Source organism: Mastacembelus armatus, chromosome 15, assembly GCF_900324485.2.
Source record: "Mastacembelus armatus chromosome 15, fMasArm1.2, whole genome shotgun sequence".
Lineage (NCBI taxonomy): Eukaryota > Metazoa > Chordata > Actinopteri > Synbranchiformes > Mastacembelidae > Mastacembelus > Mastacembelus armatus.
The window spans coordinates 15,750,425-15,771,785 of NC_046647.1; the positions used below are offsets into that span (position 1 = coordinate 15,750,425).

The 21,361-nt window shown below is 40.4% G+C and overlaps 1 protein-coding gene across 3 annotated transcripts; it reads right to left on the reverse strand.

Moving 5' to 3' along the window:
- Positions 1-30: 30 nt before the first annotated feature.
- col17a1b (collagen, type XVII, alpha 1b) lies at positions 31-21,361 on the reverse strand. Of its 3 annotated transcripts, XM_026309250.2 has the most exons (57): positions 20,990-21,361; positions 19,718-19,782; positions 17,191-17,241; positions 16,933-17,040; positions 16,071-16,352; positions 15,886-15,942; positions 15,719-15,754; positions 15,529-15,579; positions 14,215-14,361; positions 13,048-13,584; positions 12,685-12,768; positions 12,501-12,563; positions 12,254-12,409; positions 11,971-12,063; positions 11,834-11,878; positions 11,611-11,754; positions 10,160-10,416; positions 9,862-10,111; positions 9,730-9,774; positions 9,607-9,624; positions 9,460-9,486; positions 9,303-9,356; positions 9,104-9,208; positions 8,927-8,989; positions 8,419-8,454; positions 8,230-8,283; positions 8,105-8,140; positions 7,991-8,026; positions 7,829-7,891; positions 7,320-7,355; positions 7,154-7,225; positions 7,031-7,057; positions 6,903-6,938; positions 6,736-6,771; positions 6,561-6,641; positions 6,363-6,398; positions 6,173-6,265; positions 5,487-5,576; positions 5,298-5,339; positions 5,111-5,170; positions 4,941-5,000; positions 4,807-4,833; positions 4,651-4,701; positions 4,403-4,489; positions 4,273-4,311; positions 4,004-4,120; positions 3,809-3,919; positions 3,618-3,680; positions 3,331-3,483; positions 3,137-3,256; positions 2,729-2,917; positions 2,127-2,267; positions 1,717-1,938; positions 1,465-1,629; positions 1,267-1,347; positions 1,117-1,191; positions 31-1,028 (listed from the first exon to the last, which is right to left on the reverse strand). In XM_026309250.2, the coding sequence occupies exons 2-57, from the start codon at positions 19,770-19,772 to the stop codon at positions 973-975; spliced, it is 5,319 nt and encodes a 1,772-aa protein (XP_026165035.1). In that variant the 5' UTR covers positions 19,773-19,782; positions 20,990-21,361; the 3' UTR covers positions 31-972. The 3 variants fall into 3 exon arrangements, with proteins under 3 accessions (XP_026165035.1, XP_026165034.1, XP_026165036.1); XM_026309249.2 differs by having other exon boundaries at positions 9,862-10,416; XM_026309251.2 differs by lacking the exon at positions 19,718-19,782 and having other exon boundaries at positions 9,862-10,416.

Here is a 21,361-nt window from a genome sequence, read left to right on the forward strand (position 1 = left end):
ACATCAGTTTAGTCATACAAATATCAAAACTCACAAGTCAAAAAATAGATTTATTTTTGTGTATATATATATATATATATATATTGATCAAATGTCAATATGTTCAATCACGTAAAACATAATCTGGGAACATTCTATAATTTAATCGCTTCAACACTTAACGATATAAAGAAAACATCAGCTTCAGTGCTTATACAAAAATATACAATCCAATCAGTTATTTTTAAATGATTATGAATCCTATCTGTCAACCTTGTCCTGTCTGCACCAACATTGTCTTTAACCTTCATCACAGCTCTCCACCCTGCTGCACAAATGACCCTGCTCTGACTGAGCCTGTCTCAGCTTCAGATAATGATGCATTGCTTTATATATTTGTGTTCTGTGATTTCTGTGGGGTAAATAACTGCCAAGGGTCTTAAGGAGAGGTTGGCTTGATTTTTATAGATATGACATTATTGTAGTCTATTACGTAACATTAAATGGCTACTTTGATGCAAAATGTAACATCTATATAGTCCTCAATACAATATAATCCTCAAAAGACAATGAATAAAAAAGTACACCAAACACTCAAGTCACACAAGCAGTGTAAAAAGATGCCATTAAAATATAATTGCTAGTTATCATGTAAAAACAGATATTCTCTTAAACCAAGCCACCCCTTGAAAAGCTTTGAGTGCAAGCTGCTAACTAAGCAAAGTAAACATTATACACCCACATGTCAAATAAATGAAGTCTGCGTCACAGAAGCACTGACCGGCAGCTAAATCCATACCTCTGCTGAAGCTGTTTTAAAGAAATAGATCCATTTATTAAAACGCTTTTATTTTCTCAAATTCTACTCTGATGTTTTTAAAGATGGCATCAATACGGTGCACTTTGACTACTTGAATTGCTACAGTTAAACACCTACAAAAGATGATTAAAATTGAAATGAAATTGGACAAGATCCAGTGGTATACTAGCCCTTTAGCCACCGTTGGCTGGATGGTGATGCAGCTGGCGACGACCAACCACTCTATTACCTGCAGTGGGTGAAAAAAAAAAATGTTGTAGCAATGACTTGCGCGTTTGTTATACTGTGCATTTTATATGCAGTTTCACAACATTTACCTGTATCCCTCTTCTGCACTTTGTGTGGAATTTGGATACTGTATGACCCTGGTATTCCTGGGCGTCCAGGATCACCTGTAAATATAGAAAACCTTTAGACTGCTTGTCTCTGAGAAGTCTGCAGTATTCATCCGCTCTGTTTGAATGTACCCTTGTCTCCTTTGGGTCCTGGATACCCTCTGTCTCCCCTTGGTCCAGGGATTCCTGGCGGGCCAGGGATGGTGCCATGGTCTGTGCAAGAACAGAAGCACAGATTCAGTTATGAAGTAACATTTTCCAACTACACTTACATAAGTCTGGGTGGTTTCCCGTTGTTGTAAGTGGAAAGTCATGACTCTGTATTCTCACCTCTGAAGAAGTTCATGAGGTCAGCTGTGACATTGCCGTAGGCCGCAAAGACACGGCTGTAACCAGGTGGTCCAGGGGGGCCTGGTGGTCCAGGGGGGCCTTGAATGGCCCTTACATTCGTCCTCCATGGACCCTCAACCAGATACTCCTGCAACAGGCCTTGATCTACAGGAAGAAAACAATATAGTGACATTTGTGGTCATACAAAAATAATTTACTCTAACGTATGTTTGACAACTGTAAGCAACTCACTCTTGATGTAGTCTGTTACTTTCAGGGCAACATTGGAGTAGTCCAGTGTCTCACTGATCCTGCTCACATCGATCTCTTGGCGCTCAGAGCGGGAGTTGCCCTGAGAGTAGCCCTGGCTCTGCGTGTAGCTCTGGATGTAACCCGGTTCTCCACGTTCTCCTTTGTGACCCCTTGGTCCTGGAGCCCCCGGAGGTCCAGTGAGGGCGACACGAACACTGTCACCTAAAAAATAAAGCTCAACTGTGAGAAACGGCTTTGTTGTCTTATGTTTTATACATTAGACTAATCCTAATTAGCATGGGATTTATGCAACAATGCGGTAGAAACAGTTTCATGGAAGTTAAAGGTGTTACAGAGACTACAGACTGATGACATCTTCAGTCTGTCTGTGTGGGATGGTAGCAGCTTACTGGTCAGATAGTTCTGAATTTCAGTGCGGATGCTGTCCCGGGGGAAGTTTCCACTATAGGAAATTGATCCAGTGTAACTGCCTGGTGGTCCCTGAGGACCTGGAGGACCAGGAGGGCCAGGAAGACCTCTAAACCCAGAACCTGTATACAATCAAATCAAAGTTGTGACTCAAATTTAAATAAGTGCACACAAAGATGAGAGTGCAGTGTTGTGTTATTTATAGGATGTTGCAGATTGTAAAAACAAAGGAGAGGACAAACAGAAAAAAGTTCAAAATGATCACAGAGTAAATTAACACCCGTCTAACTAATTGCTTTAGAAAGGTAGGCTTTAATGCAGTAATGTTATACTATGTGTTATATGTGTGTATCTCGTAATTTTGACTTACTGGCTAATAACTTTGACTCATCTCTTAATTTTTTACTTTTTATCTAATCATTTTGACTTACTATCTAATCATTTTGACTTACTATCTAATCATTTTGACTTACTATCTAATCATTTTGCCTTACTATCTAATCATTTTGCCTGCCCATCACCATGTTTAATCTTAACATTACAATGACCCATCATAAAGTTGTATCCTCACTGTCAGACTCACCTTGCAGGTAACGCTGAATGTCCTCCAAGCTGTAGCCACGACCTCCTGCCCCATACACAGTGGTAGTGGAGACACCTGGTGGCCCTTGAGCACCAGGAGGACCAGGAGGGCCAGGTAAACCTTGAACACCTTGAGGTCCAGGAGGACCCTCTTGTATAGCAGAGATAACCCATGAGCGGAAGTCTGAATCTGGGCAAATGGATGAGAATAGGACAAAGACGGTGAGTGAATGATCTGGCAATAATTTCATTATACTTAGACAACAGCAAGGAAGAACATGGGTCTGTGTAACTAATAAGCAAAAAAACAAGATGAACAGCTTTAAATCCACTTCATTCTGTATACAGTTTCTCTTTAACCCACAAAGTCAGCACCTTCCAGTAGTCATGGCAAATCAAATGATCTTACTTTTCACAAGTGCAGAATAGTCTATCGTAGCAGTGGTCAAGCCAGCGCCTCCTCCACTAACAGGCCCAGGTGGGCCACGTGGTCCAGGTGGCCCAGGTGGACCTCTAGCAATTCCTCTTTCTAAAAATATAAATACCAACAGTTGAATTGATTGCCTCGATCCAGAGTTAAAGTTTTATGTAAGCTGTGTTTACCAGTCATGATATTGTAGATGTATGTCGCTATCTGCTCTACACTGTAACTGCCAGAAAGTCCCCCTGCTGCCCCTTGTGGTCCTGGTGGTCCTTGTGGTCCTGGCGGCCCTTGAAGTCCTGGAGTGCTTGTCAAATATCTCCTCACTTCGTCTCCTGTACAGATCACAGAAAAGCAGTTTTTTTTCCTTCACAGTCAGCTGTGATAATATTAAAACAGCTGACTCGCAGTTGACTCCTGTAAATATATTCAGTGTGATATGTAGAGTTATAGTGCATGTTGTACTTACTCTGAAGCAAGACAATAAGATCATTGACTGTCAGGGATCCCTGAGTGACGATGAGGCCTGAGCCTGAATGTGAAATTGAAGAACACATTTAAAGATGCCTCTTGCTAATAATTACGTATGTACTCCTTTAAGAATGTACCCTTCATTCAGTCCTTTAGCAATTTAAATTAGGTAAAAAAGCACAGGCTTACGTTGCAGGTATGCAATGATATGACGGGAGAGGTCCTCAATAGAGCCTGAGAAGGTTCCTGGAGGCCCAGGTGGACCTGGAGGTCCTGGGATACCAGACAGTCTGCTTGTTCCTGCATGGAATAAATAAAACTTAACACTCAGTTCCTCACCAAACAGCCTGTGAACTTATGACTTTTCTTCAGAGAAACACTTACTTAGATAATCAGTGATGTACTGACGCATCTCTATAGATGAAGCAAAAGACCCTGGCTGGCCTGCAGGGCCAGGAGGACCTGGGGGACCAGGAGGGCCTGCAGTAACTGAGACTGTACCTGAGGAAATATTAGATATTAATGACTCTGAAGAAAATAAGTGAACTCAAAAAAGTCTGTTCTTTATAACTTGCATTTTAACAAAGTAAAACATACTTGACATTCTGCCTCATTGCAAAGATGAATATGACATTAATTATGATTTTCTCTACCTCTTGAAGAGCCAGGAATACCAGGAGCTCCAGTGTCCCCTTTGAAATGATAAGCAACAGCAGAATCATTACAGTGACGTAAATAACACAGGCAGATGATTCATATATTACAGTGTTATTTTAACAGTACCTTTGATTCCTTGTGGTCCTGGACGTCCAGGAGGACCTGGTGGACCTGGAGGTCCCGGGATCCCATTTCCTCCAGTATACGTTGACACTACAAGGAAAAATATCCAGATTATATCACACTGTGCAACAGACCTGCTTTCCACTTATCCTCAGTATGTGAAGCTATCACAAGTATGGCTCTATAATCTCATTTTTATGTGATTATTTGAGATTTGTGTTTAAATGTCATTTGATGGACAATCGCCCAACCTCTCTCAGAGCTTCCTGGGATGCCGGGCACACCTGGCTGTCCTGGCTCACCTGCGAGACGAATTAAATATCATATTTATTAATGCTGGAAAGATCTGTTCACATGAGGCAACATTTATTATTTTAATATGATACATTAAAATGAAAGAAAATTACCCTGGTATCCCCTTGGTCCAGGAGCACCTTAAATAATGATGTGGAAATGACACAATAAAAAAAAGTGTTATTTAAAACAAAACAAAAAAAGAGTCAAGCGTTGCTAATTGCTAAAGAGGCAAAAATCTGATCACCTGTTGACCCTTTAGGTCCAGAAGGCCCAGGTGGTCCTGGTGGCCCAGTATAATACGTTCCTGTAGGAAGAGCAGTGTTGAAGGTTTTGTCACTGTTGTTCTATAAGGTTTTCTGCTTACATGTGTAACCCATATTAAGAGAGAGAACAAGTTTAGATTTTGGCTCATACCAGAGCTGGAAGCAAAGCCTGAATCTCCTTTGTCTCCTTTAGGTCCTGGAATTCCATAACCTAAAAAGCAGAAATTATGATTAAATTCTGATATGAAGGATGGAGGAGCTTCATAAAGTATCAAGTATACTGTATGATATGTGTCATCTCAGAATACATATTTCAAACAGTATATATGGTGGCTGACCTGGAGGCCCAGGTGGTCCTGGAGGTCCTTGTCTTGAATCTCCTAATGAAAAAAGTCAATTTATAGAATTAAAAAAAGACACTGCAGGAGTTAAAGTTGATCATTTTCAAATGTTAAATAAATCTTTCAAAAATTATTTAAGATAAGGCCTTTGATGATGCTTCAGCAGAACTGAGGAGTCTTGTTTACCTGGGCGTCCCATAGGCCCAGGTGGACCTGGTGGACCCGGTGGGCCAGGTGGGCCACTTAGCACTGAGGCTCCAGCAGCACCAAACTGACCTAAAGCCCAAACAAAGGCACATTCATTCATGTCCTTACAGCAGCTTGGAAAACACAATATGTAATGATAAAGACACCTACAGTACCTTTTTTCAATGTGTAGTGAGCAAACAAATGTAATTACAGTTAAAGTGAGATCGATCTAAGGTTTGCTAACTTTAGCTACTAGGGCTGGTTTCACAAAGATATCTCAGTCTGGTCTGCAGTATAACTTAAGCCAGTCCTAATTTTGCTGTTATGTTTTTTAATGCAAGCTATAGAATTTAAAGTTAGCTATTAACTCTGAACTTGTCTTGTTAAAAATACTGAAATTTTCCAGAAAGCAAATATTTTCTGATGGTGTAGTTCAGAAGTTTGGTTGTTGGGTCGACCATTCCTTGGCAAATTATTCAAGTATTAGACTGTTTTGTGCAAGAGATGAATTCTGACATTTAGTTTAATCCAAGACACCTGGGACTGCCAAGGTGCTTATGAACTCAACTTTTTTTTTTTTTTTTTTTGCAAGATGACGATTTTTTTTTTTTTGACAGAAATGAAAAGTTTCAGTTTAAACACTGTAGGCTATGTCTTGAAGCAAACCACTGAAAAATACTCACTCTGAGTTCTGGTTGAGCTTATGCTCTCAGTCGTTCTCACTGTTACTCCTGGTTCTCCCTGGTCTCCCTTATACCCTCTGTCACCTTTAGGGCCTGTGAAGGCAAACAAAGTGCAGCTTCTGTGAGTTTCTGGTGGCTGATGTATCCAATCAAACAGCTTCCTTTGAGACTGAAAAGTGTGATAACCTACCAGCTTGACCAGGCAGACCAGCTGGGCCAATGGGACCTGAGGAGGTAAAGTACAGTATGAACACTGAGGTTACCGCTACAATAACGATCTGTTGTTACTGCACCACTGCTACAGTACAATCATACAGGGCCGAGGTGCAGAATATGCACAATACTAACGATATAATGCGACTACTTCTTGGGCTGTTAAGAGTCTGACCTGATAATCCTGGAGGTCCTGCAGGACCTGGGGGACCAGCAGGTCCAGGTGGTCCAGGGATGCCAACAGTACTGGATCCAGCTGGAAAACAAAAGTAATGGTCAGATATCCTCAAACAATGATCTAATCAGTAATTGGATTTGAATAAAATGTAAGTTTTATCATGTTTTGTTACCTGCATTGATGATTCTTCCTGGTTCACCAGTGTCACCTAAAAACAGATACAAAGTTTTATCAATAGCACAAAACCACAGTATTGAAGAAAGACAAAGTTCTGCTACAGAAGGCCTTAATGGCCACTAATGGTGTCTTTAAAGGGGAAAAGCCAACAGCTCCCTGTACCTTTGGCACCTGGTTGTCCTGGGTTTCCTGGTATACCTAAAACGCAGAAGGATGAGCATTTTTATGGTTGGCATCATATCCATATAATTACTATTAAAACAATGCGTGAGCTATTAAAGTAGTCATACCTGGTGGTCCTTGAAGACCAGGTGCTCCTACACAGTGGGATATATGATGAATACATCTTATCATACTGTCCACTAGTGATGATGTTACCATAGCAAAAGATCATATTTCATGTAAGAATTTACCTGGAGGTCCAGAGTCCCCTGGCGGTCCAGTAGGTCCTCTGAGTCCAGGGGGTCCAGCAGGTCCTTGGTCACCTAGAGACCAAAAATAAAAACATCGATTGTGTGATCTAATCTGCACTGTTACATCCTAGATGAATCTGCAGTGCTTAAATAACAACTAATTTACCTCTTGATCCTTTCGCACCATCTTGTCCAGCAGATCCTGATGGCACAAAAGGAAACAAATATATTATACTGAATAGAAATCTACAGCCTTTAAAAGAAGAAAAAACAAACTTTGCTGTATTGGCCAGTTTGTTTTCAGTGTGTTAAAGTTATATAGTGATTGAAATCATTTCAGAAAAACGACAAAAGTATGACAGTTCTAAAGTTGGTTTAAAAAAGAACATCATAAAAATCAGTGTACACAATTTTTAACTGCTTCTTCCTTAATTCATTGCAGTGAAGTTAAATTAAAATTTTCCAAGCAACAGCTGGAGACTCCAGGAAATTAGTCCTTTCAGCCCCCCCATGCTATGCTAAGCTAACTGGCTGTGTCAGAGACATATGAGAGTGATATTGATCTTTACCAGAGAGCATGTTTCCAAAATGTTGAACTGTGCCTTTAAGAACAATACCATGCTCAGAACATCTGATATCACTGAATTATCTGAGGAGGGAGGCTCTGAGACTCACCCATTGACCCTTTGGATCCTTTCTCTCCAGCTGGCCCAGACACACCTGGTAGACCTGGCTCACCTGAGGAGTGCGACAGCAAAATTAGGAACATAACAAAATGTACATAACATGCTGATTTGACCAGTGAAAGTATAGTTTAATTCACAACGCTATACTGACCTTGTAGACCTCTGACGCCTTTGTCACCAGGTTCACCTAAAATAAACAATACATCAGTTAGAAATGTTCACGGGACACACACCTTCTAGAAAGGTACACCAACCTACAACAAACCTTTAATTCCTTGGAATCCAGCAAGTCCTCTGTCACCTGCAGAGTGACAAGAGTGATTGTGAGTAATATCACAGCACAGAAAATTATTTAATTGTCCATTCCACTGTATTTAACACGTGAACTACCTTTAGGACCAGGTGGCCCTGCTTCACCACGGAACCCTATAGAACCTGGTTGACCTGCAACAGAATGGTTCATGTAAAATGGAAGAAATAAAGTCAAAGAATTTTGTAGTTGGTGTTAATAAATTTAATAATATTTAACTCTGTAATTAGTGTGATGATATATATGAATAATAATGACAAGAAACTGACCTGGTGACCCAGAAAGCCCAGGAGCTCCAGTTGCACCTAGAACACAGATGAATACTTATTAAACAGTAGTTCTCATTCTAAGAAGAAAATTATATTATCCTTTAGAGACAGTAACAGCAGTATGAGAAGACATTAGATATAAAGATGTCCCCAAACCATTTAAGCATGTACATAAAATCAGATAAATAAATAAATATAAAAAGTTGTGTTCATACATGCGGCAAACTAAAAAAACAAAATAATGATAAAATTTAAAAAAACAAAATAAAACTACATATATTGCATGTTTCATGATTTGGGGCCTTTTTAATAAAGCTGTGTATGTTTTAATCATGGAAATTATGTCTTTTCACTGAATGATGCTGATGTAAATGAGACTTATTCTTAAAACGCCTCTATGCTGCCACCTGCTGCTGATTGTAGATGACACATCAGCTAATAAACATTTTTCTTATTTGGTTATTTATACAACAAAAAAGTATCCAAAATGTATGTTTAGCGATCTTACCCTTTGGTCCAGGTGGGCCAACAGGTCCCACAGGCCCAGGAACTCCAGGATCACCAGGAAAACCTGCATAAGCAACACATGAGCTCCAATAGTGACACGTTTCTGAGATGAACAATGAAGATAAACCCAGTCTTATTACCGTCAATAATAAAAATAAAAGCTCTGTTACAGCCGTACCTTTGTCACCTTTCACTCCAAAGCCTTGAGGTCCTGGCTCACCTCTGGGGCCAGGTGGGCCTTCACGACCCCTGGTACCTGGTGGCCCTTCAACTCCATGTTCACCTGATCAGACATTTTGCATGAACCACTCATATTACGAGTATGTAATAGACAGTGTACTTGCATCATGCACTTTGACCTGAACCACTCTCTGTACCTTGGGTTCCTTTTTGCCCTTTAGGACCCTCGGGGCCTGCATGTCCCATTGGACCTGGAGGACACAGTGAGTACAATGACAACATGACCTCACACAGTAAACCAAAATAAACCTAAAATATTGCTAATGACTTATTACAGTTATCATTATTCCTCACCTGGAATTCCAGGGAAGCCCTGTTCTCCTGTGACAAGTCAAACATACATTTGATAAATGACAAACATTTAGAAATAAAATAGACCTGGAGAATTGTAACTGAGAAATCTGAAAACACTTCTTGCAGTAAGTGATTTTGCTTCCTGACCTTTAGATCCAGTGTCCCCTAAAAAGAATTAAAAATAAATATAAATGAACACACTATATATGTTTAGATTTTATGAAAGAATAATATGAAAAAAAAAAAAAAAGAAAGAAATTTGAATTTCACCTTTAGGTCCAGGCAGTCCTCTCACTCCCTGCACTGTTAGCAACTCTATGAAAGAAAACAACAATTCAACAACAGTGTGTGTGTGGGCATTTCTGTAAATCTATTCTCACAGTCAGTATGTATGTGCAGTACCTTTGAATGCCTGCGACTGCATTTCAGCTCTTAACATGTGCTGGATGGTCGTCTGAAGAGCAGCAGTATTTATGTGTCCTCCACTCACACCGGTACCAAGGCCAGTGGTTCCACTGAAGCTGGTACCAGCAGCGCCGGTACTGCCACTGAAACTGGTACTAGCACTGCCACTTCCCGTGCCCCCACTGAGGCCTGTGCCAGAACTACTAACCCTGGACCCAGTGGAACCACTGCCACTGGCCCCAGTGGAGCCACTGCCACTGGCCCCAGTGGAGCCACTGCCACTGGCCCCAGCGGAACCACCAGTGATGACTTCATTGCCATTGCCATCAGAGAAGCCCCCAGCACCAGCTGCAATACCGATTCGTGTTTTGGAGCCCGACCCTCCACTTCCACCCACTGTAAGCGCGATGTCAGTGTCGCTGGTACCTCTCCCGTTCACATAGGTGTTGATGTCATTGGCAGAACCTGACAGCCGACTGGCGTGGGCAGAGGCAGCTGAAGACTCAGCCTCCAGAACAGCCACTCGGTTCTTCAGCTTTCTCACATCCTCAGCTGTGAAAACGGCATCAAAATTAGTTAGGACATTCACAGTGTTGTAGTTAGCATGTGCAGTGAAATGATTATTCATCTTTAGTTTGACAAACTAATCCAGTGTTTTTCACAGGTTAACTTTATTTCTAATGTTATTTCTATATCACACAGTTTATTTTATATCTTTCTTTATTCAGGAAAGTATCACGCTTGAGACTAAAGAAGTTGGACCTGTTAAGTACAACCACAGTGGCCTTCTCACAGGGAAGGTCAAGTACACTCTTAGATTTATCAGTGCCACTCCAGGGATCAACCAGACAACCTTTCACTCATTACTGCTCTCATTAAGCTTCATTTTGAATTGCAGTCATCTGTAATCTGTAAGGCTGTTCTCCTGTTCAGTAGCTGCTAACCTTTCCCCATGACATACTGACTAAATCTCTTCAGCTGAACCGTCAAAGAAACACAACCCATCTCTTTATTACATCACTCAAGCAGCCATCCATCCATCTATCCATTCTCTAAACAACTTAGTGCCTTTTAAGTCCATGGTGGGCTGGAACCAATTGTAGCTGACATTGGGGGAAAGGTGCTCAGATCAACAATCCTCCTAGGGCTGACACAGAGACACATAGCCACTCACATTCACACCTACAGCCAATTAGCCTAGCCCCAAACCGCATGTCTTTGGACTGCAGGAGTAAACCGGAGTACCCAGAGAAATCACACACACACACATACACACACAATCTACACAAAAATCTACACAAGTGTGAATCAGTATCAGTTCGTGTGCACAAAAACAAAAAATATACAGTTCATCAAAACAGAGGTTGCAAATGATATTCCAGGCTTTATTGTCACATTTTTGTCAGGGTAATTCCACACAACTCTCCTGCAGCAGGAAAACAAGTCTGATGTCATCAAGCAACAATTTCTGGAACTGCTCCACCACCAGTGAATGCCAGACCAACTTTACAGGAGTGGGACAGTACCCAGAGATCAAATTTCCAGGCGGAGGATTACATTTACTACCTCACAGCTCTTAACAGCATTGTGGAATAATGCTCACTAGCCCGTAGAAGCTGAAACACACATTCTACTCCCAGGCTTGTCATTGCAGAGCAGCACCAGAGAATATCTCATGACTTCTAAGGTTTTATCTTTGGGGAGATCTAAAGATTTCGCTCTTAATGTTGTAGAAGTGAATATTACCCAGTGCAATGAGGCCAAACAGGAGTCCCAATAGGAGCAGGGAGAGAAGGAGAAGACCCAGCAGCCATTTCCACCAGGAGCAACATGAGTCTGAGCAGCAGCAAAACCCTCCCCCTCCAAAGATGCCGCTGTCCCTGTGAATCTCTGAAGACAGAGTAAAAAGTAAAATTCTCATTTTGAAACAACAAAATATTCATCTATATGTAAATAAACAGAAAAATACCTGCATAAGTGGCCTTGTCTTTCATTACAACTCCAGATGATCCATCTGATGAGGGAACAAATAAACACCATAGATTCATTTTTCTAATCAGTCACTTTTTTCCTTTCTCAAAAATGTTTTTTTTTATGCCCACTCACAGTAAGAGTTGCCGATCTCTGTCTTCAGTGGGACTGTCTCACTGTAGCTAGAAATAAGTTTCTCTTTCTTTACTGAATCTCCAGACAGTGACCCTGTAAAATGAAAAATACTTGAATTATTATTGTATTTACTGTACTGAACAGCAGAACTAATGACTCAACACAAAAGGTAAGGTCAATTCATCACAGTCAATTTGGAAACAAGTAGAAATGCTGCATCAATGCTGAGATGGTTTAATTTAATATTTTTTCTCCAGTAGGGGGCGGTAGGTATCTGACTCACCTCCGCCTACATGACCAGTGCTGCTGGTAAACTGCTTCCCGCTGTCTTTAGCCAAAATGAGCATTTCTGCGTCCCTCTTGGCTGGAACGTTCTCCTTTTCCGAGATCATGAACTTATAGTCTTTCTGATATGCATCATCAGTTTGGGATCTAGTGGCTGACAACGAAAAAAGACAGGAATCATTACCATTTTTAGGATTTGATGATTATTTTGACTGAAAACTTTTTTTCAACAGATGTGGACTCACTTGTAGAGACTCCAGAGCTGATGATACCACCACCATTTGACACATTCTTCTGGACACCATAACCTGTAAATACAAATATGCAAACAGAGGTAAACACTCACTTTAGAAAGGTGCTGTTTTATACATTTGATGAGTGCAAAATATTTGATGGTATCTAGACACCCAGTCAGAAATGCCATCATACCTCCTTGGTTAGCACTTATGTTGCCTCCGCTGGTGGTGAGCACGGTGCCAGAGATGGGTGCCAAATTATTCTGAAAGCCATAAACTGTAAACAGAGCAGCAGGGCAGAGCTGATCAGATGGCCTGCATTGCAGTCATATGTTGCCAATTTCAAAGAGGAAATATACAAACAGCTACTTTTGGATAACTAATGTCTTTTCACTAGCCTGTGCTTATTTCTTTTTTATTTTGCATATTTAAATGTATGTGTGTCACTATACAGTACATAACATAGCCCTAGTCGAGACATTCATCACTACAGTACAAACTAGAACACATTTCACCTGCAGAGAACAGGTAACATACAAGTGACGATTGGTCTCACCTGACAGGGATGAGGGTGAGGTGTGGCCAAGTGGGGACATTCCTCCTGACATATTGTTGGTGCTGGCCTGGTATGTGTAGCTGCTGGTGTTACCAGCAACCACCGCGGCGGAGGAGGAGGGCAGCGTGGAAGTGGACCAAGTGAAAGATGGAAGTGCAGCATCGAGAGTATCATATTGGCCTGATCTCAGACTTCCCTCATATTGGCTTGATTTGACACCAGTATCATATTGACCTAATTTCAGACCCATATCATAATGTCCTGACTTCATACTGGTATCATAGTGTCCTGATTTTAGGGAGGCATCATACTGGCCAGATTTTACACCAGTATCATACTGCCCTGATTTCAGGCTGGTATTATATTGGCCTGACTTCACACCAGTGTCATATTGAGCAGATATCACAGTGATATCATACTGGCCTGATTTTACACCAGTATCATACTGCCCATTTGGCAGACTGGTATGATATGGGCCTGCTGTATCAATGGTGTTGAATCCATCTGATCTTGGACCAGAGCCAAATGAAGTTAAAACTGCAGGAGAGAAAAGAAAACAAATCAACATATTGTCTCTAATCTAAACCTAAACTCAGTGTGTGGCTCTCCTGTTTTACATTTTAGTCAGAGAGTATCTGCTTTTCTGTGGGGGGAAAAATCCCTGGTGAGGTAATTTAACAACACTTTCCTTTCCATTTATTTTAAGGAATCCTGAAAAGCTCTTTAGTCCACTGGGATCAAAGAATAATCTCCAACAGTAGATTAATAAGATTTCTGTCTAGTTCCATTTTTTTTATTTCACTGCTCTTTTGCTGAAAAGTTTTATCAGTTATATTTGTAGGCATTAATATCATTTTTATACTTTCATGTATAATAACAAGTTGATATTTTCCTTGTGTTATCCCAGATAGACGAAGAGTTACTGAAACTCACTTTAAGTGTGAAGAAGAAGAAAATTCCTTGATTTAAAAGTAAATGTCTTTCAGGAATGTGGAAATACTGGAACTGTGGTAAGTGTTGCTAAATGTCAGTAAGCATAAATGTTTTTTCTTTTAGAAAATCGAAGATTCGTAGTTTAGCGCATGCCAGCCACAAATTGGGGCCATTTTAAAAGCATATATCTTTGGCATGGAGACAAAGAATGTGCATGTGTGTGAGACGGTCTACCTGACTGAGAGGCCACAGAGACAGTCTTGGCTTCCACATTGGCCTTTTTAGGGACAGGCAGGGTTAAGGAGGCGGTGGAGGAGCGAGTGGGGCTGACGCTGCTGGAGCGTCCCTTCAACAGCTTCTTCACGTCATCCAGCTCTGTCCCTGCAAAACCGCAGTCGCACAAACATTCCTCACCAACACAACACTGCATAATGTCGTGAGTCTGATTATGCTCAGTGTTGGGGGTGTATCTACATGTACCCAAGTACTTCATCAAAACTCTGCAATACTTCTATGTTGATGATACAAAATAAAATATTCTGCTGTTTTACTAAACCAGTTAAGAGTTACATTTTTCAGGTTGGACAACAAACTGTGCAACAGACAGAAAGGTTGCAACATCCTGATGTTATGTTGTTGTTTTGAGGCAATGAAATGCATTATATTGGCTACTTTTCATGGAATAGAAGTGAAAATCAGTGTCTTTCCACCTGAATAATATTGATAATATTGAAATCAATGAAATGCATTATTAACAATTTAGTACAGTTGTAGTACGTGGTTATAGTATAGCTGAAGAAGGATAAGCTCATATAAAACAAAAGGTACAAGTACCTCAAAATTGCAGTACTTGAGTAAAAGTAATAAATTACCTCCCATTTCTAGTTTTTATGCTTTTGACTTGCTAAAGGTAATTTTGCAAACATAACATAGGAACCTGAGACACAGCCGAAGTTAAGGTTAAGCTGGCACAGAATGACTATTGAAAACTGTGGGTTAAATAAGGGGTTTAAGTATATAGTGGGTTTAATAATAATACACTTTTGCCAGCAGGGGGCGCAAACAGCATCTGTACAAATGACTTTTCTTTCCACTGTTTTCTTTCTTTTTGTTGTAAACAGTGACTCATGTGTACTGTAACATTGTTTCCACCACAAATCTGCCCTTTAACTTCTTCCCCACATGGACACAACACAATGCAAACAAAACCCATGATCCTCACAGTCCAAAACACGCCCTTTTCCTTTCACTGATGCATATGGTCTGTCTGGGAAACTGCACACGTGTTTCTAATTCAAATTTCATGGACATGCACATCAGGAGAGGAGGAGAAGGAATGTTCTATGAGTGGTATACTGAATACTGAGTCTAAAGCATTTGATAACAACATAATTCAAAATAAAAAGAATCCACTGTCCTAAAGTAACCCCGCAATAAAAATGCTTCGTGATCCCAGTGGTTCTTTGAATGAATGCACTCAAATAAAGATGCTTTGTTGCTTCATGAGGAACTGTAACACCAACAGTCAATCGATTCAAGGGGTCTTACATCTGGAGGCAGAGGGAGAGGCACTTTGTAGTCTGGCTCTGATCTGGCTCTCTGGGAAAATAAATAAATAAATAAAACTCACAGTGGAGAAAAGGAATCCTGATTTAATGAAACACAAGGGTTGACAATGCAGACTCAGATGGTAGAGAAATAATGGAATGAGGAGGAGAAAAAAAAAACACTTGAATACCTCTGCTTTCACTCCTCCCTCTTGGGGCACTGGAGCCTGGAAAGGGGAACAAAAGAAAAACATCGACACACAAATAGACACAAAAAATATGACACACAGGATAAAACTGAAAAAACATGGCACAGCCATAAATTATATAATGCTATGTAGCTGTCGTTCTCACTCACAATAGTTTCCATAATCTTTACGTGTAAATTCTGGGGAGGAATTAGGACTGGAGCTACCTACAAGAAAACACAATAGTTTAGCAGAAATGTAAACAGCACCCTCGTGCCCAACGGTTTCCTTCACTGATTCAAGCTTTTGTTTCAGGCACCACTGATGCCAACTTGTTTTATTAACAGGATCTCACCGTCATAACCTCCTGCGCGGCTGGATATGGTTTTCCTCTCCCGGAAAACTGGCGACAGACCTCCTGTTGAGCCAGCAGTTTGCGTTCTCCTGGCACCACCCGACGAGCTGGACCTAACCTTTGACACCGAACTCACGAGATAACTGCTTCCACCTCCGGCTCCACTGCCGTACCCTTCTCCATCCACGTAGCTCCCCGCTCCCTCACCTCCTCCTGAGGAGTCTCCTCCTAGGTAAACACCTGAGGAGGAGCTGTAGCTGCTGGTGTTTACACCTACAGAGGCTGGAGGGATGATACACACAGGTTATTTTTGGATTTCCTGCAACGATCATCTCAAATAGGAATATGTCACATGAAAGTGTACACCTTTTGCTGAGGTGCAGCTCATTTTACTATTTTTATAAGGCTGCAACTCTGTTGCCCTGTTTATTATTTATTTTTAAAAAAAAGAATATCTGACTTGTTCATACACACAGTACTTGAGTAAAATGGATTTAGCTCCACCTTCACCAGCTACTTGCACATTATTGCCTTAGTAATATCAATCTAATATGATATCGCCACACACGGTGCATTTTTCTATAGTGAGTACTTTTCCATTTTGCTGCTAATGTTTATGTATTTCAGTCCAAGTCTCTAACTTGTAATTGAGCATTACTACAGTGTTGTGTTAACCACTTGTCTGAATGCACCATATGGGAACTGTTGCCACTGCTGCAAGTGAAAGACAAAGAAATCTAAATTTATATTAGTTTTTTTTTCTACTTGAGGTTTCAAATCTAAAATTCAGCATGTCAACACATTTCTGAAAGCAAATGCACAACTTCCTAATTTTGGCGGATGAGTGGAAATTTGCTCTCACATGAAGAGAAGTAGGTGCCACTGCTGCTCTGGGTTAAGACATTTTTCTCCAGGCCCAGCCCTCCACCACTGCTGGACATATTCCTGTGATTTGATCCGCTGGTTCCCTCTAGCAACGAGAAGCCACAAAGCAAAACAAGGAGAAGTTGTTACTCATGGGGTACTTCCTTTAGAAACCCTTGGCTATAATTATTGCATTATGTTTTTGGCTTACTGACAATAATCAGAGTGAGCATGACTGGAAGGAAGAGACACTCACTTGGTGGTAGAGAAGTCAGTCTGGTTGTGGAGGTTATAGCTTCTGTAACAACTGGTGGAAAGAAAGCAAACGATCACACTGTATGTTTCACTTCCGTATGTCTTTCAACAACCTCGATTATGTTGTTATGTTGGCAGCTGCTGACTGAGTGACTGGCATGGTGATGAGTTTTACACTTCTAGAGTTGATTTAATGTGACTTTGATAAACACTGCTGACAGGCCGTAGCACATCTTAATACAGGGTTTATATGCAGGAATTAAGGACTTTATCAGTGAAGAGAAAATCATTTATGTATTAGTTCGAAGGTGTTAACATGTTTGCTTGTCATTGTCCTCCAGCAGGACAGATGATTTGTATTTTTAGCTCTGCAGTTAATGAGGGACAGCCTCCAATTGGTCACTTGACTTCTGATCTTCTTGCAACGCAAATCTATTTAAAAACAACTTGTGAAGTTTTATAAGGACAAACTAAAGAGATTTATATCGTGATGACTTCATAGAAAGTTAAAAACCTGCAGCATGGCAACACTATTTTAAGTCTTTCCATTTAGCATTTAGAAAAAATAGTGCTTAAGCATTGATTACTTTGAACACTTCCATGTAAGCAATGTATCGGAAGCATAAATAACGGTGCACTATGCCTATTGATGAATTCATTATTGATGAATTAATTAATAATAAATGCTGTACATTAACAAACACTTAGAATGTTAATTATAGCTGGATACAACTACATTATATTGTTATACATTTTATAAATGTTTGCACAGCTTGTAAATGGTAAATCTTAGTTATTCCCCCTTCTAGTAATAACTGAACCTTTTAATAATCACTTCACTATTAATGAGGCACCAGACAGAGAGGTTTTCCACAACATGGTGAGAACTAAAAGTTGTTCTTAAATCTTTTTACAACATGAACTGTGTGGTGCCAAAAGCTCTATATGTGTCTATTAGGTTTATTCTGCCCAGTGGAAGGCGAAATTCAGGATTATGTGGATAACATAATAAATGTTTGTTAAAAGAAGAAGAACGATCAAGAACGAGAAGTATATCTGATGCGTCAGTCTCTTCTGGAGGTGTTACACTTGTGATTTTTACTTTTTTAAATTTAGACACACTTCCTGAAATTTTCCAGAGCTTTCATCCAGATCTTGAGGTTTTCATCTTTGGCTAAACCCAACCCCGTTGCCATGGTGATGTTTTTATCTGTCATAATGAGACTTATGTAACAGCTAAACAAGCACTGTGAGTGGGCTGGAAAATGTCCAGTAAGTAAGTGGACCTTTGTACTAAGATTTTTTTGTTAAGCTGCTATTTTCTAAAATTAGTAACAAACCTTAAAGCTCGACTTGATTTGTACCTTTTCAGAATTAACTCTTAAAGTTGAGCTCAAAAACAGTAACGACTCTCTTTTGTGAGCCTGAGGTCATTTGACAAAATTTAAATCAGAATTTACTCCAAATCTTCCTGTGCTTTTGTCTCCATATATACATATACATATATACATATGTTGTAAAATATTAACATATTTGGAAAACTAATTAACAAAAACGACTCAGGTCCTTAATGATGACCTGGAGGGCACACAGGATTAACTGCACTCTTCTTCCACTAGGAGGCATTTTGTTCTCCAGCTGCAGCCTGTTGAGTATTTCTGGATTCAATTATAGATAATGTAAAATCCATTACAATGTCAAGCTGCCTCCTCGCTCATGTCCTCCTCCTCCTCCTCCTTCCTTTATGAAACAAAGCTAAAAACTGATCACGTTTTTCCTGCCGTTGCGTCTCGGGTTTGGAAGAGCCTCAGTCCTGGAGAAGCCAAATCAGCCCTTAAAAAGCGGCGTAAAGATCACTTTACTTTACCTGTTTTTTTAATGTCCAAGCCACATTTTCTTGTGTCTCTTGTTTGTTCACACTTTCTTTTCTCTCTTTTGTAAAGAGCTAGTTTGAAAAGTGCTACATAAATCAAGTTTACAAAGTTTTTCTGAGTACAAAACAAGAGGAGAACAAGAGAACAGCATGGCTGATTACATGTTTCTCTTGGTCAACATCAAACATATAATCAGGCATTTCTTGACCTCTCCATCTTTCTCTGTGTCACAAGTCATGAGCTGTATTTTTACTTTGAGCTATGACTACTGAGGAAAACCCCCAAGGGTGACTTACACCCTGAGAAATGGAAACAGAGACCAGTGAAGCCATGCTGCGATGTTAGTGATAGTAAGCCCCCCAAAAAGAGAGAAGAATCACCCAAGAAAAGCATCTGCTGAAATCTAAAAATAACTACAGTTCTGGTCTTTACATGTTAATGTGTATTTTTTTTTTAAAGATTCGAGCACCACTGTGTTCGCGTGGCCAGAGACATTTTTACAAAACATCTGCAAATAAAGCCTAAAATACCTACATACATCTTCAGTACAGCCACAAGTGGGAAAATGCGGTGTCTTTGGTGATTTTAGTGAACTGACCCTTTAACTCATGGTGGCTTTGTCAATCTGTAGTCTCATAAATAGAGAAATCTCACCCCTTTCCTCTGACAATCCTCCTGAGAAGTCCATCTGTCTCGTTAACTCGTCCATCCCATCTTATCTGGTGAGATGATAAAATGTTGACCGTCATCAGGCATGTACTGAACCAACTGTGGTTAAAAGCCTCCACGTGTGGTTAAATGGCATCTTAGCAAACATTTGATGGGAAAAGGGCAAAGGTGTCACAAGCTATGTGAGCAGTGATTTGGGTTAAAGACCAGGCCCCTTTGTTTTGATGTTTACTGCATCAATTAGAAATGTCATGGCTCTGAATACAGAAAAAAAAAGAAGCCATCACATCAGTCTCATGATCGTACTGCAAATACCACAGTAGATACAGTTGAACATATTGTTTTTAAGGATCTTATAAAAGCAGGAACTCTGCAGTGAGGCCCAAGACAGATCCACCAAAAATGACTAACTTTCCATGCACATTTCATTCTCGTGTGAATAGTCAATACTGCAAGAAGGGCTCCAGAATCAATAAAGCCTCATCTATAGATTTCAGTAGACTTTGTATTTACCTTTGTTACTTTTGGTCTTTGAAGACCAAACCAACAAAAGAACAAAAGAGCCCAGTGGATCATTGCACAGCTCTGAAAGACCATCCTCTTACCACACCCTGCCAGCCAAGGGCATTTAACTGCATGTGCTTCGTCTACAGCACATAACAATATCACAATAAATAAATAAACCAATAGACAAACAGGAGTACCCTCATAAATGACATTTCCCCCTTCCTTTTTATACACAAACTGTCGAAATCAATCAATTTTAACCTGTAAATTGCAATAAAAGTGTCAAGTTTCTCTCAGGAAATCCACATCTTTTCATAAAAGCTTCAACAAAAGGTGCCAGGAACTGATTGGAAGAGCAAATATAAAAAGCTGATGTCACATAGAACTGAGGCCAGGTCCTGTAATATATTTAGAGGGATGTAAATAGCACAGGAAAAAATACATGTAAAACTATCCTAGGATCTCTGTAACAGACTATAGATACCACTGAGAAAAAAAAGATCCCCAAAACCCCCTACTGGGTTTGTACATCCAGACTAAACAGTGAAGTTCTTGTAATGGTTTTGTTGGATTTTATCCTATTAAGCCAAAATATCTGCAAACACCCCAAAAAAACAGCCCGTCACCAAACTCCCACAGGCCAGTTGTTAGTGCAGAGATGAGACAGTCAGGTGGGAAGAAAACCAGAATAAACAAGCTTTAAAAACCAAAAAGACTTTCCAAGTTATTCCAGTGTAGCAGAGTCCATACCTTCAGCCAACTCCTGCAACAATCAATGAAACCCCGACTGATGCGTCCACAGGAGGGATAAAGTGTTTATACCGAGCAGACGCGCAGTGGTGGGATGTTCTTAAAGTCCTCGATCCTTTTGTGCCTTTTCGCTAAACTTTCCCAGGCAAGTCAAAACACAGATTTGGGCACAGGTCCCAGCCGCGCCCGTCAGCGCTGCAGCTTGGCAGGCAGGTGTAGCAGACGACACGAAAAGTTGAATTTGAAAAAACACAACGCCTCAGGGAAACTCTTCCCCTCCTCCGAGACAGACAGTCGACTGTGAAAAAAGAAAGGAGATGAATCCTCCTGCTGCTGTTTCACTCACTGTTCTCGAAACTGGAAAAGTTTGAG

What these genes read in the sequence shown, in the direction of transcription:
- col17a1b (XM_026309249.2), bottom strand. Translation starts at nt 19,772, where the DNA reads ATGGACGAGTTAACGAGACAGATGGACTTCTCAGGAGGATTGTCAGAG. An exon ending in AGGATTGTCAGAGGAAAGGG is followed by an intron (nt 17,242 to 19,717) that starts GTGAGATTTCTC and finishes TCTTTCCACCAG; the next exon opens with TTGTTACAGAAGCTATAACC. An exon ending in AGGGCCACCTGGTCCTAAAG is followed by an intron (nt 8,141 to 8,229) that starts GTAGTTCACGTG and finishes GTCACTCTGCAG; the next exon opens with GTGACAGAGGACTTGCTGGA.